General features: G+C 36.2%; 2 protein-coding genes across 2 annotated transcripts in view; one reads left to right on the plus strand and one right to left on the minus strand.

Moving 5' to 3' along the window:
- LOC113236958 (rap1 GTPase-GDP dissociation stimulator 1-B) overlaps window positions 1-3,957 on the minus strand; it is a 6,526-nt gene extending 2,569 nt beyond the window's left edge. Inside the window, exons 1-4 of the mRNA XM_026473187.1 lie at window positions 3,159-3,957; window positions 1,532-1,699; window positions 705-887; window positions 73-288 (exon numbers count right to left, since the gene is read on the minus strand). Of these exons, the coding sequence (XP_026328972.1) occupies window positions 73-288; window positions 705-887; window positions 1,532-1,699; window positions 3,159-3,927 (1,336 nt within the window). The 5' untranslated portion in view covers window positions 3,928-3,957. The remainder of the gene's footprint in view (window positions 1-72; window positions 289-704; window positions 888-1,531; window positions 1,700-3,158) is intronic.
- Window positions 3,958-6,237: 2,280 nt separating this feature from the next.
- LOC113236880 lies at window positions 6,238-10,867 on the plus strand. Its single transcript, XM_026473090.1, has 3 exons — window positions 6,238-6,488; window positions 8,078-8,309; window positions 10,216-10,867. The coding sequence occupies exons 1-3, from the start codon at window positions 6,361-6,363 to the stop codon at window positions 10,408-10,410; spliced, it is 555 nt and encodes a 184-aa protein (XP_026328875.1). The 5' UTR covers window positions 6,238-6,360; the 3' UTR covers window positions 10,411-10,867.
- The last annotated feature ends 546 nt before the right edge of the window (window positions 10,868-11,413 follow it).

Consider the following 11,413-nt stretch of genomic DNA (forward strand, 5'->3'; position numbering starts at 1 on the left):
TCTGCACGGAAAGTCGGCTAGCGCTGCCCTCGGCCGCCCCGCCCCGCCCCGCCCCGCGCCACGCCCGCTCACCCTGCCCGTCCACCAGCATGCGCAGCGCCGCCAGCAGCTTGTAGGCCACGTGCTGCTGCTCCACGGCGGGCAGCGCGCGCAGCAGCAGCGGCGCGGCGCGGCCCCGCGCGCCCGCGCGGCGCTTGTTGGCGGCGGGCATCAGCAGGTTGCGCAGCGCCGCCAGCGCCGCGTGCTGCACCGCGGCCGCGGCCTGCGCGTGGTGCGTCTCGAACACGTCTGGGGAGGCGATCAGTGTCACCCGGCCGCCGTCTACGCTGTTCGATCTTCCGCTAGTGACGAACTGCGTAAACGGGCGAAACAAAAATTCGTCCGACCGCCTGAACTGAATTGCTCTTTTAAAGAAAGGCAGTAAAATAAACTAAAGCGCTTCGGTGGTCCTAGCGAGAAGAGCGGTAACTGCGCACTCCGCCTAATTTAAAACGAGAGGCAATGTTAGTCAAATGTCAAATACTACTTTTAATATTAACATTTTTTTTCTTTTTCTATTATACACCTTCCTCCGTTTAGCCTTTTATTATTTCCTCGCATTGTTTGAGAAAAGCATACCTCGACGGGAACTGGCATAATTTCCTATAATGTACCATATTACAAATTGAAAAAATGACCGCAGTCATCTTCAAATTTTTTTTTACCAAGCAATTTATCAAATATATTTTCTTCCATCATTTGTATGCAATAGTCGTCTTGTCGGGCAAAATTTGCGATGGCAAGAACAGCCGTTGTCAACAAATGGTGATTATTGGAGTCCAGCCACTTCACCATCGTAATATATACTTCGCCATTGCCTCTGTTGTAAAGCAAGTGAACGGCTTCCTCTGAAACAAATTTCATTATAATGGTACCACTATTTCACCAAATTTCGGTTCATTAATATATGAATAATTTTTACTTGTCTAAAAATGGTTTATAATTTAACCCTCATATTTTACTTAAACTGGCACACAGATTTATAGTTACTGCATAGGTATATTAAACAAAATATCACCCAATAGCAATCAATATTATTGTTTAAGATGTTTAGTATACATATACACCAGACCAAATATAATTAATAGAGCGTTTATCATATTATCAGCAAAACAGAGCAAATTAGAGTAGTGGAAACAGTTAACAATCTCATTTAGGAATATATTAAAAAGGAGGAGCCCTAACATTGAACCTTGAGGCACTCCATCAGGTATGGTAACCCAACTGGATATATATAATTATTTACGACTACTGCTTGGTATCTGTTATTTATATATGGATAAAACCACCTAACAAGGTCACCTCTGATACCTACTCTAGCAAGTTTAGTCATAGAAATGTTATGGTCAATTCTATCAAGAGCCTTGCTGTAATCAGTATCTGTGGACATTTACTTGATGCCCACTGTCTATAGACTGTGAGACAATAATACTAAATTGAATATCTCCAATATTGGTATTGTGTATATTATTTCTAACCTGTAAGCACTCACCCCCAGTCAAAACAATAACAATCAGATCGCAGGCCTGTTTCACCACTGCTTCAACCTCTGAATCTTCAGCTCTCAAATCTCCGGCCTCCTGGCATTGCACTAACTGCTCAAGCCGACCACACACTAACTGTACACCATTCTCTTTTGCTAGTAGAGTTTTTACTTCCTCTGCAATAGTAAGAAGAGCTCAAAATCTGTGAAACGCTAAACTAGAAAATTATATCAGTGAATTTTGTACTTTATTTATGAAATGTGATAATAATAATTAAGGTCACTTATCATATAAAAGCACTTAAAATATAGTGTGCACTAAGGCCATATATCTAGAAATTTAAGTCAGTGAGTAACTGTAGTCAATTGATTCAATACAAGTTTTTGTTTCTAAAAACTTACTACAAGCTATGAAATACAAGACATTGATACAATTGTATAATTGACATCATCTACATTGGTAAAAAACAAGCGACTAAAGTAAACAAACAAGTCATTGAATTGATTGACCACAGATGGCCAAGTTTACTGTCAATTACAAATCAATTAATTAATTGAATGAATCGATTTGTTTAATTGAGTCATACTAGCAGTTTTCATTACATAACCTATAAAATGATGATCAATGATGACCTCAACATGGATTTATTCTGCGACAGCGTTCTGGAAGTCAAATCTATGTTGACCCAAAAGTTCATTTCTAATTTGTAATGTGAATTTGAAATTAGATGTGTCTTAAGTTAGTTAGCATAGTAGATTTGAAAGTAGTTTACTTTATAATTTTTCTGTATGTATGTGGAAGCTTTTAATTGGCATTTCTTTGCATACTTAGATATGTAATTTGTAAAAGTAGCTGTAAGCTCCCCAAATAAAATAAAATAAAATAAAATAAAATAAAATAAAAGCATATTTAAATTTCTGAAATCTTAATTTTAAAACCTCCTTCAAATCGTTACACTTAGATACTTGTTTGTTGCGAATGAAATTTTCAATTTACTAATCTATTACAAAAAATTTAATTGAATGAACTTAATGTTTTCTTCTGTACAGTAGTATGCAACCATAGACTATTAAATTTAATTAAAAAATAACCCCACTTTTGAACAACCATTTTTCAAAAACGATGTTATTAAAATGAACGTTGTTAAAATAAAGTGATGAGATATCAAGTCTAAATCTTCAAAATATATGTTAAAGTTACTTATTCCATTTATTGAGTGATTGCTTTAGAAATTCAACCAAACCGTTTTGTTTACATTTCGTTTAAAATGAATTGGAACAGCTCTTAATAGACATGTCAACATTCTGGGGGGCTACTCTCGATCTACATCCCACATCCGTCCGAAACAATTACTGAGAAATAAGTAATATTCAACAAAATTAACAGACAAGTATCCAGTATGAAGCTTCATTTGCATCACGCGTCTTTTCATTTGGTCAAATATTGCTTATTTGGCAGTAAGTGTTTCGGACGGATGTCGGACGGAGATCGAGAATAGACCCCCTGGTTTTACTAGGGAATTCCCTACACTGCAACTACCTAGTAACAAATGAATTGAGGACACCCAGACTCCGTGTAAACAAAAAGAGCATGAAAAGTGCATTTACAATATTATTGAAATAAGTAAACTGTTACCATGTTCAGCCTGTGCAAGTAAATGATCAAGGCATAACTCTGAAATCTCTAAATTAGCTGTCTCTTTCAAAATATTCAACACAGCTATATTAACCTCCGGCTCAAACAGGAACTCCAGGGTATTTTCATTCACAACATTCAAAATTGACAAAGTAGTTGATACCATGTTGTCATTCATGTCTTCCTTTTCAAGTTCTATAGTTAATATTTTATGCAATAAAGGCATTAACCCTCCTTGTACAATAGACTCTGAGAACTCCTGTCCACCAATAGCATAATTTGACAATATCTTGATTGTAAACATTTTTATTTCTTCAGCAGATCTGTTCGGTAAGGACTTTTCAAGGAGGCTTACTAGGGTCTCTACACCTTTGTTGTCGAGTATAATTTTTCTGGCAGTGTCACAATCGCAGCATAGGTTGCCAAGTGCCCGGCAACTCTGTTTAATTAGCTCTATCGTTTCAGATGTGAGGTCTTTCTGTAAGATATTGATCAAAGGTTTGATTATATCTTCATGAGCGTAAGTATCCCTTTTTTCTTCACATTTTGCGAGCTCCGAGATGGCTTGCACGGTTAAAAGCATAATTTCATGATCGCTGTTCTTCAACAATGACTTTAAACAAGAAGACACGTCGAAATCATAGTCTTTGCCCTTTTCAATAATGTCGCTAAGTTTTGTTTTCAAATCGTTCACATTTGTTATATTCTGGATGACTAAAGTTTCAAGAGAGGTAGATTTCTTTGCTGAACCACCTAAATGATAGAACATCAGTTTTTATTTGGTTTATTCCACAAAAACAGGCCTTTACGATGTAGTGAACTCACCATCCATGTTTTCACGCTAACCGTGATAGGGTAAAGAAGAAAATTAGATAGAACAGTTTAGCTACACAATTTAAGAAGTTGTTTTACTCATACTCAATGAATTTCAGGAAAAATATCATAAATAATGCGTTTACATAGCAAATCCAAGAATTCTCATTTTTACAAGTTTTTTTTTTATTGACATCAATGTTGCCAGGACCTTTGAGTCGAAAAGTATGTTTCGTTACTTGAAAAGTTACAAACATTTTGGTTCAAACGTAACATTCCGTTTTTTAACCGACTATACAAAAGGAGGAGGAGTGTCTTAACTCGACTGTATTTTTTGTATGTACGTTACGCGATAACTCCGCATTTATGAACCGATTTTGATGATTATTTCATTGTTGGAAAAAGATTACCTCAATAGTGGCCCCATTTAAATTTAAAGAATAATATTCCAGCTTTAAGGGTGGAAAACTAGGGGATGAATAATGTTTGAGGTCGGCTTTTTAGTACTCTGTACTGAATGTATTTTTATTTCGTTTCGTTTTAATCAAAAAGTTTAAAAGAATTTATAAAAAATACGTCAAAATAACTTATTCAAGCTCAATGTTGTGTTGCAAAAAACATTAATTTGTACTTAAACAGATTTGTATACAAAAATCAAGCTATGCAGTAGTTTAAGTAGAATCAAGCTTTAACAATAATTGACAAATTTAATTTTGTTTGAGCCGTCTCTGATTTACCTATACTAATATCTTAATTGGGTGCGTTTGTAAACTATTTTTTTAGCGCTTAAGAGTATACTTACAAAATAAAAATAAATAAATTAGACTGAGGGTCGTATTCCAGAAGTCTACTCAACGCTCAAGTCAGGACTTGAGTATGATTTCAAGCACTGGAAATACGATCCTAATGGCAAGGACTTGAGTGTGATTTCTAATGCTTTAAATCATATTTAAATCCTGACTTGAGCATTGAGGTTCAGGAATACGGCCCCTAAAATTAAAGACCATGACCTGATGAAATGACAAGTGTGTTGTGTTGAAATGTTCTCAAAAGCAACGAAAATTGCCTTAAAAACAAAAATTCCTTTATTTATTTTTTATTATAATATCAAAGGGTCAAAAGCTTAGAGAATGGGAAATAATAAGTAAAAAATTACGAAAAATGTAAGAAATGTAACAATCTAGCAACACTGATTGACGTTACAAAATCGATTCAGTGAATTGTCAAATTGACATTATTTTTGTTATTTATGTTTTTGACTCTGGAGGCTAGCGTTTTGATTAAATTACTGATTTTGATTATAATTAGATAATAATCTAATTAACAAAATCCTTCCATTTAATATAATAATTTAGTTTACTACACATGTCTCCCGTTTAGGGTATTGGTCTGTGGCGCATTGTCCGGTATCTGTGGCAACTATTTTGAATTTTTTTGAGAATAGACCTGTGGGAAAAAAATTACCGGTTAAAAATATGTTTTGTTTTCAACCGTCATCCAAATATTTTTTTCGCGTATGCAATTGAAGTGAAGGGTTTAAAATTTATAGAAGGGCGAGCATCTTTAAAGGAATTCAGAATGTTTTGAACCTTTTGTTAGAAATTGCCCAAGGTATATCCTGTAAAAGTACTAAAAGCACCTCTACCTTATGTTTTGCAGACCGTTACTAAACTTTTTGAATTATTCCGGTGTTCCCTATTCCGGTCCATTGAATTTTTCGCCGTACTTTGGAACCAATCCGTATACAAAGATATATGTAATCATTGACTTATGTAATATATATTTCTCCATATGCTCTATAATATACATTGTTTCAGTGAATCGGTATCAAGTACTTTGCCTATTTTTTGGGATGTTTATGTCATTGATAATAAACGTAAAAAATCAGCATTAATTAAGCAAAAAAACTTCACTCTCTGCTAAAAATTGTCCGATTAGATATGGATTAGATTATTGTGTTATTTTAGGGAAGATCAAAAAGACATTTTACAAATTAAGTGTGGAGTGTTTGTGAAAGTAGTCATGGCTACAGTCTTACCTTTTATAAAACCCATGTAAATTATTGTTGTCCATGCAAACCAGACATAAAAAATATGATTCAGCTGCGTAATGTACTTGCTATGATTTGTTTAACCTTGACTTTATCATGTTTTCAGTATTAATTAAACATACCGAGTGCATAAATTAGTTATAAAATCGATTTTATTATGATTACAACGGGTTATGTCTTTTTACATGCTTTGTTATTCTTGAACACGCAAAGCCGGACGCTGCAAGAAAAACAGCAGGCGTATAAATTAATTGTCATATAGAACCGCAGGGTCGTAAAGTGATCAATTTCTTAAATAATAATAATTGAAAATTTATTATATTGTATGAAAACAAAAATATGAATGTTATATTGTTTATAATTTGGATTATGTATGATATTTTAATGTTGGTAAGATGTGAAATTTCAATGGGAAATTCTTTTAATTATGAGAAGCGGTATAACTATGGGTTAGGTCACCGGCCAATGTAAGTATGTTTACAGCTCCGTTTTGTTTTATTTAATACTGGCTGGTGCCGCGATTTCGTCTACTGTACTATACTAGCAGTAGAGCTCCTTGTAAAAGAGTTCGTCCAGGGTAGTACTGACACCTTACCTATTTCTGCCGCCAAGCAGTAATGTCGGCATTACTGTGTTCCGGTTTTCCGGGCGCAGTGGTAGTGCCTCTCTAGTGGTCTTTGCAATTTAAAGTTCTGAGTGGCATTGCAACTGTTATGGACAGGCGTGTCGCTTACCATCAGGCGCACGACGTGTTCGTCCCGTCATTTGATGTTATAAAAAAAGCCTACTGTACTATACTAATTTTCATAGTTTTGTTGGTTCTGTATACAAAAGAGAAAGTTTACGATCTTTTGTATTTTTTGATGATGGAGCAAACAAGTCGTCGCCTGTCCATAACAGTTGCATTGCAACTCAGAACTTTAAATCGTAAAAGATCTGAGGGGCATAGCCACCGCATACATCACCCTGTTTAAAAGTTTGAAAACCACAGCCACCCATAAGATCACAATTGCAAAGCAGAACCTCCTAAACATATGCATAATACCTTATTTTCTTTGACCTAAAATCATATTCCATAGTAATAGCATAGTAATAAATCGACGCCTCAGTGGTTGAGTGCCTTGCACACTGGTCTTCATGGTGTCGCCACCTCTAAGGTCCCGGGTTCGATCTCCGGCCGGGTCAGCTTGGAAGCTAACTTTTCTATATTGTCGGGTCTGGGTGATTGTGGTACCATCATTGTTTCCGATTTCCATAACACAAGTGCTTCAGCTACTTACTTTGGGATCAGCAAGCAACGGATCAAAAGGGAGCAACGTTGTTGTCTAATATATATTTTTTTAATAAATTATTGACAACACAATAGTTTCACTATAGTGTTTTTAGCAATTTAGCGATCTGAGAAGCAGGCGCTGCCATTGCGCTCATGCCATGTAATACAAGGTGAACCAGTCTCATGTGCCTGTAATTCTTACTTATGTGTATTGACTTAAATAATATACAACAATATTAATAATGTACCAAACAACTCTCCAATTACCCCTTATTTTCACCAGTTCTGTTGACAGAACTACTAGTATTTTTTCCCTATTTGTTCTGTTCATAAATAGACAGTTTTCTTCACAGAACTACTGAGAATTACCTGTTTTCAAACTAGTGCTTTTCCTATATTATAATAATAAGTATTAGAACAACGGTCTTCACACCGGGTCACTACTCAGAATACCCAGAGAAGTTCATTTCCAAATTGATCCTACCAGGAATCGAACCCGGGACCTCCTCATCCAGCGCTCACAATGCAAACTGTTGGACCATCGAGTTCGACGAATTTAATAACATGTTCATTTCATTACGAATTAAAAATAATACCCTGCAAGGATATCCGTACCTGGAACACCGAGATCAGAATTTGTTTAAAAAAGTTTGTTTCCCAAATAGTTTCTACCGGGAATCAAACCCGGGATCTAATCTTTCAGCGCTCACAGCGTAAACTACTGAACACCGCACCGTGTCGTAATATGTAAGAATTGTTGATATAATAAAATGTCATTCACAGAGAAAATTACCGTCGTGTGGCAGCAAAATCCAAGCACAGTGGATTCTTTGACAACAATCCTCACCCAGCAAGTCTGCCTCCAGTCATTGGGACACAATATCCTACTCCTTATAGAAGTATATATCAAGGATCAAGAAAGCCGGGAGATACGAGGGTCTATAACCACCATTTTGATTACGAACCGAAAATATTGGGGCATCAGATTTCTTCGAATGGATTGTTTAACTGCATTGTGAGTAACTTTATTTGATGCTTATGCAACGGCAGATGGTATATACTTAGATACAATAAATATCCACCATTACCAGTTAGGGAGCTACTACATCTAATTCACGCGAAACCGACTTGAGCCGGTTAGAAAAACTTTATAAGTTACGCGTTTTGCTTCTGCTCGAACCGCAGCTTTTTTCGCTCTTATTACATGGACATAAAGCTTCTTCTGTGTGTTCTGTTTGTTATTTGACGGTATTGGTTTCCGCTTAATGGAGCAGTAAGTACTTAGCAAAGAGTAGCTATACCTACTTGCTGGTGGCTGTCACAGTGTTATTTACACAATTTGTGTTATAATAATCATTATAAAAAGTACTGGAGTTATTTTACAAATCTTTCAATAATTTAGTTTTATTCATTAATATCTCGATGCTAATGCGTTAGTTTTGACAAGGACGGCAGTATAGACCGAGACTCTTGCTAAGAGCGATGGCCCTGGTGTGGCAACGGACGCTAGTGCGGGTCTAATCCTGTCGAAGGATCTTTTCCTTTGTTGTGTTCGTGATATTCAATAAAAATTAATATGTTACCTATGTTACATAACTTGAAGAATTTTGTTTCGGAATTTGGATTATACCTACTAAACATTTCAAATATAATATTCTCTTTTTTCGCCGACTTTAAAAAAAGTAGGAGATTCTCAATTCGAATTGGTGTTTTTCTTTTTTTTTGTATGTATGTTACACGATAACTCCGCCATTTGTAAACCGATTTTGATGATTCCTGTTTTGTTGGAAAAAGGTTGCCTCAGTATGGAGGTACCCCTTAGTGGTCCCATTTATTTTGAAGAAAATCACCCATCTTTAAGGGTGGCTGTTCACGCATGAAGATTCATTTTTATATAGCGCCTAAATTTTATTATAAGGGGCAATTATTTTAATGGTTGGTTTTGCTATTCTCCAACTCAAGGCGTTTTTCTCTCTCAATATACTTTGAGTAGTGAGAACCGATTTTTATTATCTCCTGTGTCCCGTATAGTGGCGAGCTAGGGGATGAATCCGGGTTTGCGCACTTTCCGGTAACCGATTTCAATAAAACTTGGCAAATAGATGTAATTCCACGTACTTTAGAGGTCGTTTTTTTAGTACTCTGGACTGAGATTATTATGTCTTTATAATAATAACTGGAAAATTTGTACATTTTGTCTATGCTACGCAAATTCCAACTTTTCGTAGTCCCGACCGCAAAATCAAAGCAAAGCAGTGAAATAAAGTTTTTTCATGACTTTTTAAGTTAGAACCAATTTAGAAAATTGGTAACCCAGAAACAAAAATCCTGTCATATTCTAATCCAATTTTAAACGACTTCAAAAAAAAGGACGAGGTTCTCTATTCGAATGTATTTTTTTCGTAATTACTCGTATGTTACGCGATAACTCCGCCATTTATGAATCGATTTTGATGATTCCTGTTTTGTTGGAAAAAGGTTGCCTCAGTATGGGTCCCATTTTAAGAAAATATTTGATCTCTAAGGGTGGCAAACTAGGGGATGACCGATTTCAATAAAACTTGGCAAATAGATGTGATGTGTTTCGTAAATTTTTGAGGTGGATTCTTTATTCTAAAATATAGGGTCAGCATTATGTCGTTGAAAAAGTTGATTCACCCAGATACTAAACAAATTAGTATTTAAAAAAGTCGTTAAAAAGAACCAAAAACAAAGATTTGCAACAAGCACAAAACAATTAGTTGGGTTTGCTGGTTATTTCCGTAGTTTAGTTGGGGGGAGAGCGTCGGCCTGCTACGCTGACGACTCTGGTTCCAATCCAATCGGATCGAATACTAATGGAGTAATTGCATAAAAAAATAATTAAATAATATCGTGATAGTCAATAAACGTCATATTACATTTTAACATTATTTTCACAGATAAGTCACCTGGCCGTGGAAACAGACACGGCGATCCCTATTCTTCTCCGAGGCGGCGTGTCCTACAGATACTTTACAGTTATAGTGAAAGCCAAAGCCGGGGTCCGTCTCAAGGGCAAGATCAGAGCATACTGTCAGAATCCTCCGGATGAAGGCATCGATATTAATGCTAACGTCGATAACAAACGCAAATAGAAAATTGTATTCGACCTTTGAGCATGTGGTACCGCAACATAAACATTTAATCATTAAATACCAATTAACACACACTTACATTTTCATAATAGAATCCGAGCAGTGGAAGCGTATATTTTTCACCTTTCTTTCAAACAAGTCGTGCGCCTGATGGTAAGCGACACTTCTAGACAATTGCGGTGCCACCCACAGCTTTAAATCGCAAAGATCTTAGGAGCACTGCCACTGCGCCGCTCACCCTGCGACTTAAGTTGAAAAGTCCCATTTGCCCGCAATTTCATCAGCTTCCTTACCCTTCTAAACCGGAACGTAGTAATACTCACATTAACGTTTGGCGGCAGAAATAGGTTAGGTTAGGTAGGTTAATAATACCATAATAGGCCTCTTTTTGAATACCTGGAATTATTGTATTTAGTTCTATATTAAAAAATTAAAATATTTTATTGCAGACAATTTACAGTCCATTTTGTCGTTACACTTACAAACTATCTATTCTACTATTAGTACAAAAGTTACAGAATAAAAAGAATGAATGAACGAATGAAATGACTACATGTTCACCGATCTCCCGGGACGTGAAGTTCGGTGAACATAACAAGCAGCTCGGAGTCTCACCTGTCCCGTATCATTTTAAGAACTCTGAGCAGTTTCGCAATCTATGCAGGCAGGATGCCACCTTTTTTTGCATTATTGCGTAAAATTATGATAGCTTAAAAATTATGATATACATATCATTGATAGCTACGAACTTAGAAAAATAACGCATAGAAACCTAGTCCGCACACGCTAAGTGAGGCAAATTGAAGCGCGTCCAAAGGGTCTACACGAGCGGGCGGGCCTTCAGTGTTCAAGGTCAGCTTGCACCGCGAACAGATCAAGGATTTTAGCTAAAAATGACGAAATGTGCGGTAAATGAGTGTAAAAATACGTCAGACAAACATAAAATAGATACTAACATCACATTTATATAAATATTCACTAATCCATTTCAGTTTGATTAAAT

Source organism: Hyposmocoma kahamanoa, unplaced genomic scaffold (assembly GCF_003589595.1).
Source record: "Hyposmocoma kahamanoa isolate Upper Pololo Valley unplaced genomic scaffold, ASM358959v1 92, whole genome shotgun sequence".
NCBI classification, from domain to species: Eukaryota; Metazoa; Arthropoda; class Insecta; order Lepidoptera; family Cosmopterigidae; genus Hyposmocoma; species Hyposmocoma kahamanoa.